At 42.1% G+C, this 20790-nt stretch overlaps 1 protein-coding gene across 3 annotated transcripts in view; it reads right to left on the bottom strand.

The window, feature by feature from the left end:
* Positions 1-12420, bottom strand: part of TRPA1 (transient receptor potential cation channel subfamily A member 1) — a 47005-nt gene extending 34585 nt beyond the window's left edge. For 2 of the 3 annotated variants that reach the window (XM_036232797.1, XM_016153717.2), the window contains exons 1-3: positions 12122-12420; positions 6305-6464; positions 3688-3863 (exon numbers count right to left, since the gene is read on the bottom strand). In XM_036232797.1, coding sequence (XP_036088690.1) covers positions 3688-3863; positions 6305-6464; positions 12122-12232 — 447 coding nt within the window. In that variant the 5' untranslated portion in view covers positions 12233-12420. The remainder of the gene's footprint in view (positions 1-3687; positions 3864-6304; positions 6465-12121) is intronic. The other variant, XR_004954578.1, reaches the window with a different exon arrangement.
* Between the last annotated feature and the right edge of the window lie 8370 nt (positions 12421-20790).

Raw genomic sequence — 20790 nt, 5'->3', positions numbered from 1 at the left:
TAATAGACAATTTCTATATCACACCAAACTGAGGGAATATGGAGCTGTGGAACTGGACATAGGGTAAGAATTGTAGACACGAGTTAGCGTAGCTGACTTGATATTTCTCACTTGCATTAGGTGAGCTTTGTCAGCTAATATCTTCAAGAAAATAAATCTGTGGAGCCATTTGGAATGGGGGAGAGGGAGGAGAAGGGAGAGAGGGAAGGAAGAAGAAGTATTTTTGGGTTTTGATTCCCCTTCTAGTCATTTTTCCTTTATCTAGATTGCAAGAATTCTGGGAAATGTCCATTAAAACTCTATTTTTTTTTTTCAGTAAAGAGAGTTTCCTGTAACACTGGCATAGCTTAACTCAATTAATTTGAACATAGTCTGGAACAGAAACCTTTTCTGTGATGTAAGAAATTAACATTCCTGATAAAATAGATAAGCAATTTTTTGTGATGGAATTTAATTAAAGACCTATAACCCCTTTACCTGGTTGACTTCCAGATGGTTATTGGCCAAGAATCTACAGATCTTTAACCAGTCTTTATTTTATGTTAAATCTGACAATAATTATCTCATAGAAATGTCTCTCCCAAGAGGGAAATCTTTGTCTTAGCCCGGTGGAGGCCTTGCCTCTTGCAGCAGGTCTATGATAAAACTATAACACGTGCTTGTAATTACATTGTTTTAAAAGATTTTATTAAAATATACTGTTTCCTAAAAACCTGGACTTTAAAAAAAAAAAAAAAAGCAGACAATCTCCTACCAGAGCCACCTCTTAACAGAATGCGTGCTAATGTGGCAGCAAATGAATTAAACTGAGATTTCAGCACAAACAAATATGCAGAGAAATGACTGCTGGACGAGGGGAAATGAGACTTCTGGCACTTTCACGTTCTTTTCTTAACAAACTCTAGATCCACACATAAAGTAACCCGCCCAAATCTATGAGAAGAGATTGTTTTCTCTTCGCCCTCTGAGAATCGTACATCATAGATTTGTGGCACGTTTCGGGGTGTTACTGTTATGTAGCCATAAGCACGATTTTTCAAAACGCCGTGTTAAGTCGCCTGTGGCAGGGGTCTCAGAGGGAGCTACTAAACTCTGCAGCCGCTTCATGTTCACTCGTGGCCGGGCAAGTCTGCAGGTTCTCGGGCGAGGCCTCCAGAGGCCCCTTTGGTGAGAATCCCGGAAGCCCCATGGGAGGGTCAGGCCACTGAATACCTCGGAGTCAAGCCCAAGGACTAAGTCCTGCAGGCTATTGAGAGTCAAGGCCTTGCTCCTCACCAAAACAACGTGTCCCAGGGGACACTATTCATACCACTGGTGTCTACAAGAGCTTGAGGTGGCCCCCGGGTAATGGTTTATTAGTTTACAACTATATAGGCAGCAGTGGAAGGTCTGAGGAAAGGCTGACTGACCAGTAGGAAAGCATTCCACCCTGGTCAGATCTGGAGGGGTACAGGCCCGACCCATGAGCGTCACTGGGAGAGGCGGGCCAGAGGAAGGCTGTTTCCACGCACACAGAAGACGCTCCAGAATTCCCCCTCCTTCTATCCCTTCCATCTCAGGTGAAGCAGAGGGGTTTGAAAATATTTTTTAGATGCAGTTATGGCTGTTAAGACCAAGTAGAAACAAGTCATTTCTCTTACAATCCTATTTTTCTTCTCGTTCTGGTGTCATCCAGGAAAATCTTCATTATATCCACCACCCTACTTTATAAATCATTATGGGCTTATTTCTAAACTCTCTTTTCTTTTTTCTGTGTGATACCTACTTTTCTGTACCTGTTGGCCAGAAGGGTTCAGATTTCTAATTAACAATAGCCTTTCAACTGTTACCTGCCTTTGAATTCCCAAATCACACTTTCAGAGCCAAGGTTAATTAAGTCAATGGGCATTTGTTATTGAAAAGAGCCTTCAGGGCAAGCCCAAGAGTTCCTCTGCGAAATACTATGGGACATCTCTGGAGGTTGGGGGGGGAGGGGCGAGGAGTCGGGGGACAGCTCCTTGTAGTCACTAGGCCCACCCCAGACGATAACAGAAGCAGCATCCGGTTCATGAACAATGCAGACACTTAAAAAAACAAACAGGCCACTGCCAGATGCTCCTCCAATAACCTGCTCAAGGGGCCACCTTGACTCCTTAAGTGATGATACGTAAGCCTTGCCCCTCTCCTGGAGGCAGAACTCCGATTCATTCACTCATTCATTCAAGAGCCATCCAGACCTTGAGATGAGTCACACACACAGTCCCTCCTTCAAGGATAACCAGCCAGAGGGGAAGAGAAGCAAGTGAACACGTGATTACAATACCCTGTGCTAAGGATTAGGGCAGAGCTATATGCAAGGTACGACAGGAAAGCAGAAAGAGGGCTCCCATCACGCCTGGCGCAAAGGGGCCAAAGACTCGGGGGGCTGAGATGGGGGCTGATGGAAGCACGGAGCTCATGAGAGCTCTTCGGTGACTGAGTAGTTTGTGGAGTGGTATGAAGGACCGAATGCTTTTGTGTCTCAAAATCCATCTGTCAAAATCCTAATACCAACGTGATGGCATTAGGAAGTGAGGCCTTTGGGAGGTGACTAAGTTATGCGTGTGGAGCCCTCATGAATGGCATTAGAGCCCTTCTAACTGAGACCCAGAGAGCTCCCTCACCCCTTCCACCATGTGAGGACACAGCAAGACAGGGCTCTTCTACGAAGCAGGAAGCAGGCCCTCACCAGAAACAGAATCTGCCTGGGCCTTAACCTCGGCCTCGCCGGCCTCCCGAACTGGGAGAAACGACCGCTGGCTATTTAAGCCACCCAGCCTACGGCACTGTGTTATCGCATCTCAAACCGACTAAGACACGTGGCTCGGCACAAGAGCCAAGTCACCACTTGGCAATATCGTTTCTGTAGGAAAAATGTATCATAAGTTCCAAATCGCCTGCCTCGGACATGGACTTCTGGAACGTGATCCGTTTGCAAAGCGCATTCCTCTTTAAGTAAGTGTAGGTGTTTTCTAGTGTGAGACACGGAGATAGATATAGTATAAAAGCCGTGGCCTGAACCTCACCCTTTCAGCATTTACCAGGGTTCCCTCTACCAAACTCACTCTCAAAACAAACAAAAAAAAAAGCCTTGGGAAAAAAAAAAAATAAGAGATTTTCCAATAGTATTGTAATGTCTTCTGCTAACACTATTGCATACTGTGTGCACTCAAACTAAAATAATGAGGTATAATTATGTTTTCCGTCTTCCCTGAGACACTCATCACCTCCTTCCTTCTAAACATTAAATCAGTCAGGAAAAAAGTGGTAAAGTATTAACTTGCCAACAAAAAGATAAGAACAAAATCACTAATTCTCGCTTTCGCCAGTTACGTATTCGGCAAGTGATTTAATTCCCTCGTCTCGGTTTCCTCAGCTGTGAGATGGGAATGATAACAGTCTTAATTCTTAGTTTTTTAAAGGAGGATTTAAAAAAAAAAAACTAGAGCATATAAAGCACTTAGAAGAATGCTGGGTAAATAAGAACTATTCGAGAAAGATAAGACTGGCATCATCATCATCATCACCACCATCATCACCATCATTGTCATCAGTTGGTGAGATTAAGGCCAGCAGCGTAACTATTACATTTTATTTGCGGTGGCAGCTTAGGTTGGTCACGGCGGCCCAGGCCGCAGTGGCTGGACATGGGCCGCAGCCCACGCTCACCTTCACCACCTCATTGTGCCCGTTCTGCACGGCGAGGTGCAGGGGCGCCATCATGCTGTTGTTTCGGAGGTTCGGGTTGGCTCCTTTGCTAAGAAGAAACTTCACACTTCCAGCCTGGTTTTTTACTGCAGCCCAGTGCAGAGGGGTATTTCCATAATTGTCCATGACATTCAGCACTAGAAAAAAAAGACAAAAACATGGGTTAGAGTTCGCTTGGATTACATCGAACACCTACGGCATTCCTATTCCCTTCGAAGCTCGGGGCCAAGCTCTCCTGTGACAGGCATCACCTTCCTTATGAAAAATGAAAATACAGTTCTGCTTCTTAAGAAACATCAAATGAACACTGGCAGGGGATGCACAGAATTATGACACTGACTTTGTCAAACGAGTTAAATGCCCATCTACAGTATCGATGAGAAAGAGACCCTCCTATTGCTACATCCGTGGCAGGAGTTTGGGGATCGTTATGACATATTGAGCTTAATAAAAGCCATAATTATATGCCAGGCACTCTACTAGGTTCTATTTAATTATTCCCATTTCATAGCTGAGGAAACTGAGACACAGAGAATTAAATCACTTGACTAATATATCACTGGCGAAAGCAAGAATTAGTAATTTTGTTCTTAGCTTTACGTTGGCGAATTAATACTTTATCATTATTTCATTCCACCCTCCAACAGCCCATAAGGAACCAGGACCGTTTTTCAGAAAGACGAAGACACTGAGGGCTAAAGAGTTTCAAAATCATGCCATCATAGCTGGTAAAGAGGGTTCGGTGAGTTGCCTTACCTCTCTGAATCTTGGTTTTCTCATATTTGAATGTGGTAAAAAAAAAAAAAAAAAAGGAAGGAGGGAAAAATGTATATACTTGATATACTTGCAATGTTTTTAGGAGGTCTATCGAATTATGTCTTCAAAGATCTTAGCAGAGCGCTTGCCCCTTACCAATGCTTTAAAAAACATCAACGAGAGAAAAGACACACCAGTAATAAATCACAAGACCGAGCCAGAGCCCGAGACCCTGACTTCGCCCGTGGCCTCCGCGCAGTTCGATGTGTTGTATGTACTCTTCACCTCTGAGCCCGGCGCACCCATATGCGGTGTCTTGTAGCTATTCTAAAATAGACATGACTGATTGCTTTGTCAACCCCTTTAATTAGTGGCAGTATGTTTTTATGTCTGTGGAGAGGGGAAAGTACACACTCATAAAAATGATTTGGGGACCATCTGCGGTACCTGGAACCGTGGTGCAGCCCGGTCTGTCCTTTTTAAAACTTATCTCTGCACTGTTTTCTTTCATTCTTTCAAACGCCCCATTCCCAACCACACGCCTATCCCCTCCTCCCCACCCACCTTTGACCATTCTGTCTGATCAAGACAAAGCACTTTATCTGGTACTTTGGTCAGCACCGAAATTTAATTAAACGGGGGCCTAAACTTACAAATGCGCTTCCATTCACTGATTAAATCATCCGCGTTTGGCTTGCATCTCCACCACTCTTCAGAAATCATTTTTACAGCTGTACGAGCGTATTGTGATCTTCCTAACTGATCTCTTGTGGCAACCGATCTTCTTTCTCACCGATCCTAATAACATCTCCCTTGTTGTGTGTGGCGTCACCCTCTTACCCATCACTGCCGGCTCCTCCTGCCATCCGGCCCTGAATGCCGGTGTCCCTCTTTTTAGCTACCTTTGCCGGCAACTGTATGGTCTCCTGCAGGATTGCTGTTCATTCCTCAGCTGCTTCCTATGCTATATCGCTAGTTGTCTGCTGGATATGTCCAGGGGGATGTCCCCTGGGCCTTTCGAATCCAGGATGACCAAAACCAAATTCATTAGCCCCTCATGCTCATGCTCACATTCCTGTTTTCTTTATGCCTCTTCTCTGGATGGTTATGCTCCTAATCACTTGCATCAGGGGGTCTCAAAGTCAGTTCGACGCCTTGCCCCTTGCTCCTGACATTCGCTCTTTTATCAAGAACTGTCGACTCCACCTGCAAAACAGCTCTGGAGTCTCTCCCTTCCTCCATTCCAACCTCAAAACCCTGGGGGATTGCCATCTTCTCTTTACACTGAAATCGCTTTCTAATGGGGCTGCCACTTCCAACGCATCTTCCACGGTATTGACAGAACTATCTTAAATTATAAAGGCCTTGTCGCCCCCTCACTCCTGACATCTCAGTGGCATTCGCCTTTCTTATCTGACCATAGCTGAGTTTCTCAAATGAGGCTGTGTGTGCGAGGCCGGGGTTGCGGAGCATGCTACGATTGTGTTCAATGATAAGCAATTTAAGTGTAGAATGACCTCAATGGAAATAGTATAGAAGGAAACATAAACTGCACACGAAGTTTTATGACCTACCAGAAAATTCAAAGAAAAACCTATGCTTGCAATGCGCACAGTGTCCTCGATCTCTGCACTAGCCTTGGCAATATTTCAATGGAAAAAATTCAGGAACGATGGCCTGTAGGGAACGCCACACTTTGAGTGAGATATTCAGGCCCCTGATAATCTGGAGCTAAACTATCTTTAGAATAACTTCGTACTACTCTCCCCAATGACCCTAACGGGATGATGGACAGGCAGCAGTCACTGTACACTTTGTTAACCTTCGCAAGTGGAGTCACTGACGATCAGCTCCATCAGCTGAACTTGACCTTCTTCCGCAGCGTGATGCAAAGGAGAGGCGTTCACATCATCATGCTTGCGTAATTTCTTTTGTTTCTTCATACAGGGATATAATTCACTTGCACTTCCTTCAAAAACCACCTAGAAATATATTTAAAAAGTTACCTCAAACGGGCGTAATTATTAAAGTTATTATCACCCCAAACTATTTATCATGCTTACAGTAAGGGAACATTGATAAATACATTTAAAAAAATTATTCGGTTTTCTGGTTATAAACTTGTATATGCTGTAGAAATAAAGGCCTTCAGAAAAGTCTTAAAGTAAACATGAGGGATATGATCTGAGAAATAATAAGTATAATAAAGATACAGAGGGCTTCTCATTGCCAGGTGAAAATGTACATAAACTCTGGCATGAGGGAGTTTGGTTATATAAAAAGACTTTCACGAATGCAAAGATTAGGTCCAGGAAGCCACGCTACCGTCCTCTTTTTGGCTTTCCCGCTACGGTCAGCTCCTACCCAGCATTTCCTTCCGCAGACACCGGAGCTGGAATCTACTGGCACTGTCATGTCACTCACGTGGCCGGTGTCTAGAGTGGCTCCCCACTCACCTCCCCTGGGGATGCTTATTCCTGTCACTGGGGTCCTGCAGCAGGCCGGGTGAGGCCGGGTTCACTTCCTCCTCGTCCCGTGCAGGAAGCAAGAGCTAGCATTACAGTGCCCTTACTTAGGGCTAGACATCAGGACAACCGAGAGGTTCTATCATTTGCCCAAAGGCACACAGGAAGCGGCAAAGGCAGGACTTGAACAGGAGGTGCGTGGAATATAGGATTTGGCTGAATGATGAACACCAAAAGCCAACACACGCTGGAAGCTGGAGCCAGAGCCACCGTCATACAATGAATTGTGTGATAGAACAGGATAAAGTTTAAGAATGAACTTTGTAGAGTGGCCCGGTATGTTTGGGCACAGTTGGCCGCTGCCACTGGCCTGTAAATGTGTAATTCCAAACAGATGCTCATGTCCACTTACGTCAGGGGAGGAGCAAGAGCTTTCCTGAATGTCTAATTTTTCTCTAACACTTCTTTTCTTCCTCGCACCCTTTATAGTCTTTATTATGATTGGACCGAAGATGATTTATCATGAATGACATAGTATTTCCTCCTAGAAATTTTAAGGTGACAGCGCTGGTATTCTGCTCTTGATTCATTCTCATAAGATATGAAGAAAAATTCCCAGATAGGTCTTTTTCTTAAAAAGCTCATGACTTAGAGTTAACTCACTAAAAAAGTAAATAAATCTTTAAAAATCATTTTATTTTATGTCATTAATGTTACTATATAGTAAACACAGTTTTACAAAAGCCTTCATGCATAAACTTGCTTCTATGATCCTGCCTTGAATTATTATTTAAATTTTTATAAATATTTTGGATCAAAAAGTATACTGTGTATTTCCTACAATTAACTAATGCATCCTTTCTTAATATCTGTATTAACTGACAATCTATTTCCCTATCATTTGCTTGGAAATTCTTAATATCTGTTTTATAGAGAAAATTAAGAATTCTCAAAATCATTTACATATTTACTACCTCAATTGACTGATAGTATTTTTATTCAAAGTTGCTTCTAGAATTCCTGCTTATATTTGAAAGTGAATGTTTAGGTATTATCAATGAATATGAATGACATACCTTATTCTATTGCTAAAATTTTTACGTGGTTGAGAAATGAGGGTATCTTTGATCACACCAGTTCAGAGATGCCAGAAATGACATCCAATTCGGTATTCTGACGTTGAGTGCCAAAGGCAAGGCCAAAGCCAAATTCGATTGCAGATTTTGACCCCAAACGGAGGCTGAGGCCAAACTCGGACGTCCCTGGACCCTTCTGTCTGTCCTTGTTTACAGTCCGCCTGTCTTTCCAGAGAACCTCCAAAATCTTCCCTCCTCCCCCAGGCCTCCGTGACAGTTACCGACGCCGTCCTCCAGTCCAGCCTCTCTCTCTCTCTCTGTCTCTCGCACGTCACAGTGAAGCTTTCCAGAGGCCACAGATATGAGCTGACAGCTACTGGACTGCGTGTGAGGTTTCCCACTTGAGTTTCTAATATGGTAAATATTGGAAGCTATAACCCCATAAACAAGCACTCTTTAGAATCCTCATATTAAGTTTAAAAGGGTTCTGAGACCTGTTCCCCCTAAAAAAAAAAAAAAAAAAGAGTTTGAGAAACACCCTCTAGTTCTTTCCTAATATTGTCTACGATAAATGTGCGATATATGTGCTCTGCACATTTGGATACTTACTTTCCATGATACTTCCACATGTAAATATTTTTTTTTGGAAAGAAGAGAGGGAGGTAGGGAGGTAAAGAGGAAGGAAGAAAGGAAAGAAAACCCAGAGCTCTTACAGAGCAGCGGGTGAAGCCACGTGGACCATCAGACACTCTAGAACTTCCCTGGACCACTCGATGCATTTTATTTCCCTAAAAACTTAAAAATCAATGGGAAAAATTAATGGAATGTCATTCCAGTCCTGTGGCAATACAGACTAAAATTATTTCTCAATGTTCCTTTCAGCTTTGCAAATATGTCAAACAATACATTTGTCTGAAAATTTTTCCAAAGCGATTTCTTAGCAAATATTTTCATCATATGGACCAAAAGCAAAATGTTCTATGAGACCATAGTTTTTCACGGAACTCACTGGAAAATGACTATTTTCTAAAAGTGCAGAAACCTCTCTAAATGTTCTAGTCATTTGCTTTAATTCTACCTTTGACTGTGACAGATAATATATAACATTTGACACACAGTATTCTCCGTGTCAAACCCTTGACTTGTTATCTTAAAGATAAGTAGAATATTTCTCACTATTTGAATTAAAAGCTGTCATGACATAAAATGAAGTTTTATAGTACTTAATGTATTTCAATGTAGTTAATAAAGAATTGAGCATTTAGGATTTGTATAATAAATGTCAGGATGAAATAAAACAATATCTCTTAAGATTTTGATCTTTGACTTTCACTGTTATCACAGAATAGTACCTAAGAAATCACACTTTCATGGTAGTCCTTTAAATAGACATGTGTTATTTTTCAACTATAAAATTCTATATAAGCTCCACATAGCTTTCGTGAATGCAGGATATGAAAATGAGCATCCATCCATTTCCAAATTTACACATATTCAGTAAGAAAAATGAGCTTCCTAGAGAAACAGGCTCTTTCTCAGTGTTTACCTAAATCAATTTGGGAGTATTTTAGCACTTGAATTTGATATGTTCTTCCAGTGACAGTAAAGGGTTTATACTGCTCCCCCAACAGTGCCAGAAAGAGCCATTTATGGGTCTGTTCGGTTACATGCTGTCAACGCAAACCCAAGTACACGCTCCTGAGAGCAAGTAGTCGGGCCAGATGCTCACGAGGTACCGCTGAAATCACGACACAGGAGCATGGCAATACTTTATACAAACTCATCCGGTGTACTCAATAGTCTGAATTCAGTACGTGATAGGTTAAGTCAGGCTTTGAAGCGATTTCTTACAGAAAGTTCTGAAAGAAGCCAATTTAGACAAATTATTATATACTCATTCAGAGCAGTTTTGTACTGTCACAGGATCATTTCAGAGTCTTTTGGCTTCTGAACTACATGATTAGACATAGAACATAATAGATTAGATCACCTTTAAAGAAGCTAATGGTTTTAAAATGGAGATACGGAATACATCTGTTTCAGGTTGCTTTAATGAAACGCATATAAGTGGTAATAGAGCAAAAAGGAAGGAAGCTAGGGTGAGAGATTATAACAAATGAAAAGTCGAATGTTGAAATATTAACTCTCTTGAAAGAAAGACATTAGAAAAGGATAAATGTGTAAGTCAGACAGTTTTTTCCACATTTCTTATCTTGCAAGGTTTTGTCATCTTTCCATTTTGTTAGTATTCCTGAGATTGTGTGATGTGTGTGTACATGGTGTGCACATGCATGCACGTTGGAGAAAATAGTATACACAATATTTTTTAAATCAGGAAATCCTTAGAGTTCAGAACTATTGACAGTGTTAAATATATTGATTTCTGATTCTTCTCACCTTTGAGAGTTTTAACAGAATGATCTAGAATTACTACCGGTAATAAAATATATAAAGCCTTCAATCTACAGGCTCTAATGTGGCTTCTAAAAGACTTAAACAACGTAAATGGTTCTACTTGACTTAAGTGAGTAAAGGAAGTATATCTGGTGTGATATTCAAAATTTTTAAATTTCTTCCTGTCCCATAACACTAATTCCAGAGGCAATATCCTGATGCTTGAAATCCACTCATGATCTCAGTGCTTCGGATTAACTCAAAAGACTTTGGTTGACATGCTAATATTAAGGAGGAGGGAAAAAGTCGGTGTTTAATTTAATATGTAAATAGACTCACCTTGGAAAACCTGGTTGGTGGGTTTATGTGTTTTACAACACATGCCCGACTCACATGATGGGCAAGTGTCAATTCATGCACATGCACCTGTTTAGGGGGCAACTTGGTAATTTCTACCTCTTTATCCTGCTAGGAAGGTATTGTATAGATAGACCCACTAAGGAGGACAGAGAGATGAAGCCACGTCTCCCCTCACAGAGACATTCAAACACGTGTAATCAAAGCAAAACAAGACAGTGAAACCAGACACGACCTAAGTATCCGTGGATGCGGAATTGGTTAAATAAAGCATGATGCATTCCTATGAGGGAATACTATAAAGCTGCTAAAAAGAGTGAGGTACATCTCCAGGTGCTGATTTGAAAAGTAGTCTGAAATACCGTCCGTGAGTAAATCAAACTGCAAACCTCTGTAACTTCCCACGTTCGTAAATTAAAAAACTAGATGCAACAGACGCATGGATGGGTATAAAGGCCCCACCCCCCACCCCCAGAAAATACATGAGGACCTATTAATATGGTTCCACTGTGGAAAGGGGTTCGTGGTGGGGATTTGGAGAGACACTTGTAAAGCTATATTAACGTTTAAAAAGAGAGCTTCCTGCGGGCTATCTGAGAAACCCCCGTGGAGAGTGTTCTGAGCACCTCCAGCCTCTGCCCAACAGGGTGGCGGTAGCTAATGCTGCTTTGGAGTCAACTGTCTGGGGAGCTACAAGAAATGGAAGCCCCATCCTAGCCCTTAGGACCGCCGGAGACCACCTACCCATTTTCAAAGGGTCTCCGCCTCCACTGAGGCCCGACGCCCCATCCCGGGAGGGTTCGCCAGCCCTGCCCCCCGCTTCCCTTGCCGGCGCTCGGTTCTGCTTTACTCCACCGGACAAGGGCGCCCCTCACCGCCGACGCACCTCTGGAACCCGACTACCAGGGACAGCCATTCACTGTTTGGTTTGGGATAAAATCTACAAAAAGGCCTAGCGAAACAGCACAGGCTGCAAGCGTCCTGATTACAGGCACTTGTCTGATTCTGCCCAACGCCAAGGGTACTTTCGGGGTGGGTCTCCCCAGACTACCGCGGCCCTCCACGAGCCAGAAGAGGTCGGACGCGCATGCAAACAAGCAGGCAGGGCGGAGCAGGCAGCGGGTGGGCGCCTTAGGAGCGCGACCCTCAGCCCCCCGCATTCCGAGGGACCCCTCGCGCACCGCAGTGCACCGCGCACACCCGCAGCGCCGCCAGCGCTCGCGCCCCGGGAATGCCCGCGACGGAGCCTCGGACCAGGGGGGCGAAGCGAAGAGGAGCCGACGCCCCTACCCCGCCCCCCCCGCCCCCGCCCGGCCCGCGCCGACCCGGCCGCTGGCGCCCCGGTACCTGGAACGAGTCCCTGGAGTCGTGCACGCCGTCCTCCACGCCCCGGTAGGCGACGCCCGGGGGCGCCTTCTTCTCCGCAGGGCGCAGCATCCTCCTCAGGCTGCGCTTCATTGAGCCCACTCCGTTCGCCACCTGCTCGGCACGGGCACCTGGGGCGACAGAGCGCGGTGAGCGGGCGCCGGCCGGGCTGCGGGGAGCTGGCCGTGCGGAGGCCGCGAGGACCCTCTGCCAGGACCGCTCCGGCCTCGGCTACTTGTAGCGCAGGAGAGAGGAGGGGCGCGGTGGGCGGCGGGGGTGCGGCTCGCGGCCCCGCGCACCGAGGGAGCTGCCGTGCCGTCTGCGCCCCGCTCGGTGCGACGCGCGGCTCGCCTGTCCCTCCCGCCCGCGCCGCCCAGTCTAAGTGTCGGTCACGGTGGATCCAGCTCATAAAAACACTAAGAGTCCCCACAGCGCCCCCCCTCGCCCCGCCCCGCCCTCCCCTCACTCATGGGGGCGGGAGGGGGGGATAGAGAGAATAACTGGGTACGTAGGAAAGATTTTAATTTTTTAGAACTTTTGTCTAAAAAAACCTCTGCGCCTGGGTTTCTCATGCCCATTTCATTTTAGAAACCTCTTTGATTTGGCCATAAGGTTTTTAGGAAAACTTCTGTTTTCTAATGGAAGGCCTCATTTCCTGTGGCTAACAGGTCCCACAGGTCCCATTTCCTGTGGATAACAATATCAGCCTCCCCTCAGGGTTTGATTTTTCAGTATGGCTAATAAAATGACTGTTTAGGTTAACCATGAGCCATGTTTCCTGTTTACCATCCGCTTTCTTGACAGGCTTATCTTCATGGCCCTGCATCGCCTTTATTAATGAACAGCGGAGGTGGCAATTGTGCAGCTGAAGGTGTGTGCTTGCCATGGGAGAGGCTAGTTCTACATTTAGGTACAGAGGTTCCATTGCCGCAGGACAATGCGACCCCTAAAACTGTTGCCATTGTGTTTAGGCCAAAAAGTTCGAAAGCACTAGAGTTCCTTCCAAGGCTGATACACTTTGCACAAGAGAAAACTTAGCTTTGCCAATCTGTGTGCTCCTTTAAGGCCTTGGGCTGTCATAGTCACCTGGCCATCTCCAGCACCTGACACAGACTGCGTGGATCCAGACTCTGGCTTAGAGCCTGCCCTAAATAAAGGTAGGTGGACTGCCTGGCATGGGGGCCACCCCGGGCTGAACTCAAGGGTGGGTGTAGAGGTCATGATGATGTCGAGGAACTGAGAAGTTTCTCCAAAACCTTCCACTGGGCATGGCGGGTTGCCATCAATTCTGGAATTCCTTAGAAAAATAATATTGAGGTTATCTCCAATCATCAACTCATGTGGCCTGCAGAAAGATTGGTGAAGGATACGGTGTTCAAGTTTATTACCGTCTGAACAGGTTTTCCATCAATAGCTGTATTCAGGGAGGACAGGCCAAAGGTCAGCTGCACACCTTCCTATTATTTAGTTGAAGTAGGTAATGCATTTGGAAAAACCAATCAAGAATCACAGGGATGAGGAAAGAGAAAAGCTTTTGAGTCACTGCTCTCGGCTGACACTGTGCATCTGTTAGGTCTTCATGTTAAAAAGGAAATGCCTCTGAGGAACATTAAAAGTTTCTTCTTGTTACCGTCAGTTTACTTTGATCAATTGCTTTTCTCCTAACACTTAGCTAAAAAGGGTCACCAAGGCAAAAAAAGAGAATAAAGAAGAGTCCGAAGAGGTCATCCTGGAGGCTGGGTAGAGGGCATGTCGTGGTGGCAAGCACCGGATGGCTGTGTTGGCCTTGAGAGAAGAACATGGCCTTCCTTTTTAAAATTACTGCAAGTCCTGGTTTTAAAATGTGTGATGTAGACAGGAGCACGATGGCAGTCAGCATTTTACAGTCAAGATCTTACTCCCTTTGATGTTTAATTATTGATGGATGGTAGTGGAATGCAATATTTCTACACCAATTTTAATGTCAAAATAGGGATAACATTAGAGAAAATAAACTTTTTAAGAAAATTCCAGAAGGAAATTTTTATTTTTAAATCACTTCATGCTATTACACAGAACTTTAAGAACATGAAAAAAATAATGAGGATTTTATTTCAATTCCAAAAAAATCTAAATTATCAAAATCATTTTAAGTTATTTTGTTTCTTGCATTTAAAAGTTACATCTATTTGTTCACAAATGAATTACAGAAATTGTTATTTTTTAAAAATTCCATTAATCCAAATGTATTATTTGTAGCATCTATAACTGGAGGTAAAACTATTTGGTTACATTACCTAAGTGCCTTAACTCAATAATATAATGGAAGGATCCAATAAACCCACTAAGGAACAGAAAATTTGTATTGCGTCTTTTTTAAAAACATCGAAAAATTCACCTTGATGTGTGGACAGTGTGATGATTTTTAGTACATTTCTACAATTTTACAACTGTCTCCACAATCTCAGTGGGGAACTTTTATTGTTCACTTGTTCCTTACTCCCTGGTCAGTAGTCGCCTCTAGTCAAGCGATTTTCTTTTCCTTTGGGAAATGTTTTTCCATTTTATTTAGTAGCGTCATTTATTCCTACGTAGGTTAGGAATCGTTTCATAGTGAGAAATAGAAAAATGCAACTTAAACTGGCTTACCCAAAAGTGGAGTCCATTGGCTTATAGAACTAAAAAGACGTGTGGTATGATTAGCTAACCTAAGACTGGGGTCCCCAACCCCTGGGCCGCAGGCTGGTACCTGTCCATGTCCTGTTAGGTACCGGGCCGCACAGCAGGAGGTGAGTGGCAGGCAAGTGAATAAACCTTCATCTGTTTGCAGCCGCTCCCCAGCGCTAGCATCACCGCCTCAGCTCCGCCTCAGAACATCAGGCATGAGATTCTCTTAGGAGCACTGGTTCCTGGGGCCAAAAAGGTTGGGGACCTCTGGTTTAAGACACAGATCGAGCTGGGGCTGTGTTATCAAAGCTATGTCTCTCTTTCTTTCATTGAGAGAGAAATTTCTCTACTTACTCAAAGGCTTCCCGAGATCACCTGTCTGAAATCTTCTGAATTTATGACCGTTGATAAGATCACCAAATTTTTTTTACCAGCTCTACAAAATATCGTATCTCATTGGCTCTAACTGGGTTATAAGTTCGATATCCTAGCCAGTCGCCATGGCCAGAAAAACAGTGATCTGATTATCCAGATCTGAGTGCTGCCCTCTGTAGGGGTCAGACTTGGCACCAACGTTGCCCGGATTGCATGAACTAAGGATAGGGAAAGGGTGGCTTCCGTCACTCCGACAGAGGTTGGAGCACAGCTGGCAAAAGGAGGACTTAGTGCTACTTCCACCTGCAAGCACACATGTTTATACACTTTCTTTCTCTTTGCTTTTCTAAGTACATGTTAAACTTTTCTAATCTATTTTCCTTGGAGTTTAACCTTACTATCATTTTTTTTTTACTTCTTTTTCCTTTTACTTTGTATTATGAAAACATTCTTTGACTCAATCATCCAGATCACTATTTTGTTCTTCAGTTATGTCCATCTATCAAGTTTTTTTTTTTTAATTTCATAAAGAAATCTTTTTTTTCAAAATCTTCGGTCAAGTCTCCGTAAAAGTAACATATTCTTACATTTTTCTTTTATTCCGAAGTCCTGATCTGCTTGTCCTATGAACCTCCTTTTCTCTTTATAATAGTGTTAGTTTCCTCCAAAGGTTGAAGAATCCCTGTCTGCTCATTTTTGTGTTTGGTGTATCCATTCATTTGCCTCTTCTATTTCCCCAAGTCAGTCTCTGGCAATCGTGCGGGAGAGGCCAGATGTGTTTCTGGGAGGGCTGTGCAGTGTGCCTTAGCCTCCCTCTGGACACAGCAGCTCCTATCCGTGCTGGAACGATGCTCTGTCACGAGGAGCCATTGTCCACACTCTGTTTTAGCCCGTGGGCAAACTCTTTTGCTGCCTGCTGCTCAGTGCAAATCAGGAAGGGGAGAGGTACTTACTAGCCTCACTCTGATACTGCTCCCCAAGTAATAACACTGTGAGGAGTGCTTGCGGACCATCTCTGTATCCCTATGGTCACTGGCTCCCCCGTCATTCTTCCCTTCACAGTACTCCTTTGCCTGTGTTTACCTTAAGTTTTCCTTCATTTTTATATTTCTGTAGATCTGGTCCTGCCTTCCATATTTCCAGAATTTTTTAACATTTCTAGACTGTTGGTGGCATTGTTTGTTTGTTTGTTTTGTTTTGTTTTGTTTGTTTGTTTCCTTGGTTTGAATTTACTCTCTATTACGTTTTTTATTTTCCTTTTCATAGAATTTCAGATGGGAAGGAAGGCAGATTGGAATTTTTTTAAAATTCTACCTGTTTCTGCTGAGTTGCCTAGAAAGGAGAAAATTTTAATATAGCCTGTCTTAAAAAAGTTAAATGATATCAGAAGAGGACTGGGTCAGGAAGAAGGGAGGAAACTCATGTTCCTAAGATTCTACTACTCGGCCGTGTTGCTAGTTTGGTGACAACTGAGTTTCAGATGAAAAATTCTACTTAATATGGATAAACAGTGAGATAAATCATGCGCGCGCGCGCGCGCGCACACACACACACACACACACACACTACTGTGGACACCGATGAACTGCTGTTTTTCTACCTGGAAATCAGAAAAACTTGATGTACTTTGCTACATAGAACCCTGAAGCAGATTCTGCCCTGTCCACTTTCCACAAGGCCAACTGATACCCACAAGCTGTCCAAGCCAGCACCATTCCTAGGGCCCTTGGCAACCATGATCTAGAGAGGTTATTAGAACAATTAATAAAATGGAAATCTGGTCATGTTATTTAAAATAGCAAATCTACAAAAGCTAATTAATTTGGCCCTCTAGGTAAGGAAAAGCTTGCTAAGAGTCAATTGCATCATGGCAGTTAGTATTTCAAATTTTAGAATAAATAAGTTATATAAGTTTTTATTTTATTTGTATTAGGTTCTTACAAACTTACATATATATTTTATTCCTTAACTTAATTATATGACTAAGTTAATCTTTGTGCTGTTAATTTCTAACACTTAACCTGAAGCAAAAGCCAAAATTTTGATAGAATTAAATTTACATTGTGCATTTTTATTTCTAACTAATAATAAGTAATAGCCAAAATTTAAAATATATTTTCATGCTATGTGCCAGTCCTCTCAGTGAATTCTGGACAACCATAGCACAAACAATTCAAATAGAATTAGGTATAAAATAGAGCTGTATTTCATCCAATCCACAATGGGAACTAGGTCAGGCTGAAACTAAATAATATCAAACATAAAATGAGAACCTATACCCCTTACAGGTGAAACTCAAACTGTTACTGTTCAGTTACATACCTAGTATTACAATTAAACTAATTTCTTATGTCAGAAACTGACTCATCTAACATCTGAAATATATGCATGACCCTTTAAAAAATATGAAAGCTGTGAGATAATGAATAAAAACTATGCCTACCTTTATTCAAGGAACTTGACATCCTGTTTCTTATGTTATGCAGGCAAAAAGATCCGAGGAGAGAACTGTTCCTTGTCTCAAACAATCAGTAGGTTACACCACTTTTTATAGTCCCACATAATTATACAAGGGGTGGTTCATCCTAAGAGTCAATATTATGTCTTTTTATTAGACTGCATAATGTAAATGATAGAACATCAAGGTTTCATATCTTGAGCTTCAAAATTTGATTACTGGCTAGTGAAAAGGAATCACCTAATTTAATTATTGCATGTAAGTTCATCTCACCTACACGGCCCCTTTGTAACACAGTACCACAAATCAAAATAGTTAATAGATAGCCTGAGGAAAATTATCTAGTTTTTGCAAAAAAACTAACTACCATCCTACTGAATAAAAGACAGAGTCCCCAAAAAAGTAAATAAAGGATTGCAGCATTGTTCTTTACTTGTCACATTCTGTTTAGTCCAGTAAATTGGGGACAATATTGAATTTTCCAACAGAAAGCTATCCAAAATAAAATATTAATAGGCCTCATTCCATAGCATGTATCTGTATCTACCACAGATACAATTTGAAGAAAAATAAATTTCTAAAGAGAGTAGTTAACAGATTACCTCGTGAAAGCTGTAAGTTTTTAAAATTAAGCTCGCTTTGGATGTCAGATATGACGACTTGATTGAAGATGCCCCATCTGACATGCTCTCTGTTTTCTGTCCCTAAAACATTTTTATTCACTCATTCAGTTATTAATTCAGAAACATTTTTTGAGCAATAACTCATACTCGGTAGGTTAACTGCTATACTAAGAGTTGGTACCTCAATCATATAAAGTCTAAAACAAGAATTCTTAATCAGCCAGAAGCTCCTTCAAGCAATGGCTGAGACCAAGGACCCCACCATATAGTGACTGTCTTCATCTCACAGCTTCCCATGTTGCCCTGTTCTTGTGTATCGAGGCCTGGAAGAGGGACGAGCCTGGCCCAGCTCTCGGGCATTGTTCAGGGACAGCAAAGGAGGCTGGGAACTGTAGCGCCCAAGAGGATGAGGATGTGCGTCTGTTGGTAGGCCCCTCCGCAGGTGCTGTGGGACCAGAGCTGTGGGTGGGAGGTTGGTCAGGGAAGGCGCTTGGAAGGAAGCAGAGCCCATCTTATGCCACGAGTAGTAGCTAACCAGGAAAAAATTAGAGTGCCGAAGGAAGATGTACGTGAGCAAGATCGTTTGAAATGGAAGAGCACGTGCAAATCATGCAAGTGAGGGAGGACTGTGAAATTCGGGAAGAGAACAGAGAAAGGAAAAAGTGGGGTTTGTTCAGAGAGAAAGGAAGAGGAAAAGATTCCGTCAGCCAGAAAGCCATGAAACGAGAGCTTCAAAATGGTAGAAAAACCTAACTTTGCAAAATAGTAAAGAAAATAAGGACCAAAAAGTATCCTTTCAATATGGAAACTAGAATCTCACTGGTGACCTTGCAACACAGTATGAGAATTTAAATCTACTATTGATTAATAATTAACATCTCAGTAGCATTGGGAATGATAAAACGTCACATTTGTTATGACAAATAATACTACAGCTTACTTTAGTGTTTAAGTGATTCAGTTATAGATAGAAAGGGCTTTGATCATTATCACAATGATATTGGGCAAAGTTTAAAATGAATCTGATTCCATTCTGTATATGAAAAAATTATCTCTAGTACAAAACTGCTGAAGCCCCAACTCTGATGTTTCTCCATGGGAAGACTTTCGTCTGTGCCTAAATTTGTTCAGAAATTTGATGATGGTAATGCACGTGGCAATTACTACTAAAACATCATGCTGAGTGTTGCAGTTTGCCATCATGTTTTCAATAATTCAATATCAAAATGATCGAAAATGATGTTATAAGTAAGAGTGATGACTTGTGGCATTTATAACAACAAAATTTCAAGGTTTACTGAATCAGAAAGTATTTTTTAAACCCTCATACTGAACAATAATAATTTAGTTATTATTTAGTTGTCAAAATAAATATTTTAGTAACAGACATTTCAAATGTGGTACAAAATCACAGAAGGAAGGAAGAGGAATAGCTTGTAGAAAATTAGCAAAACTGGAGTTGATAGAATAGAAAATTGTGGTTTTACTAAGACAATAACCTCTCAAAAATTTAAATGAAATACTGCATTATCTTCAATAACAAAATCTCGAAGAGCTAAAAGTTACTCAGACATTCACCTATTGAATATATTTGGTTATACAATCACCGATCCACTTAAGAACTGAAATGACGTTTTTTCAATAAATATTCTATGAGAAGCTCAAAAGTTTAAGTGGAGGATGAGCTTTGTTTCTTTTAAATTTACAAAATCAAGAAATTATAATATTACAAAAAAAGAAAGCTGTCTTTTAAGTTTGATTGGTGTGTGTGGGGGGGCGGGGGGACAGGAGTCTTACCAGGGATGAAGTAACTACCATAGTCCTGTATTACAAAGTAAAACAATGATAGACCAATACAGAGAACACTTCAAAAGCTGGTCTGTTACCCCCCTAGAAAATCAGCAAATTCATTTCCAAATTACCATCTATCCATAGAAGACTTCACTAATCCTCTGCTGAACCAAGAGACTAAAACGAAGTCATGCAATGACATGGCATTTAAAGTAAGAGAACCAAGGTTCGGGTCCCAACCTGCCATCTGGAAGTTTTGTAACCTTAGGTTGCTCATTTAATTTCTTATCTCTTAAGCACAAAATAGAACTAATAAAACGAATTTCACTAGGGTTGTATTAGAAACAAATTAGACAACATAAGAGAAAATGTTATTAAACTATTAAGTGCTATCCAGCTCAATCATCTGGGTTTTAAGAGCAGTATCACAAAATGCTTATTTATTATGCTGATGACCATTTCAGTAATAGGAGAAAGCATTAGGAGCACAGTACAAGAAAGAACATTTATGAGCCTTTCAGGTGGAGAAACATTAAATCTTGGACGCTTCTAAAGTCAAAGGTGCTTTATTGTGGTGCTTGGAAATAAGATAAACCTTTGGGGAAATGACTACGGAGTAATTTTTAATTGAGTCACTGTAATAAAAGGGGAAGAATGCTTTCTGCTCCCTCTTTATTTCAGAGTCACCAAGATACTTATAGTAATTACTGGACACTGTTCCCTATATTGATGGCTAACATTTATTAATAATCACAGCG

Source organism: Rousettus aegyptiacus, unplaced genomic scaffold, assembly GCF_014176215.1.
Source record: "Rousettus aegyptiacus isolate mRouAeg1 unplaced genomic scaffold, mRouAeg1.p scaffold_m13_p_15, whole genome shotgun sequence".
Taxonomy (NCBI): Eukaryota; Metazoa; Chordata; class Mammalia; order Chiroptera; family Pteropodidae; genus Rousettus; species Rousettus aegyptiacus.
Note: the sequence above shows the minus strand (reverse complement) of the source record. Positions and strands in the feature narration are given on the sequence as shown.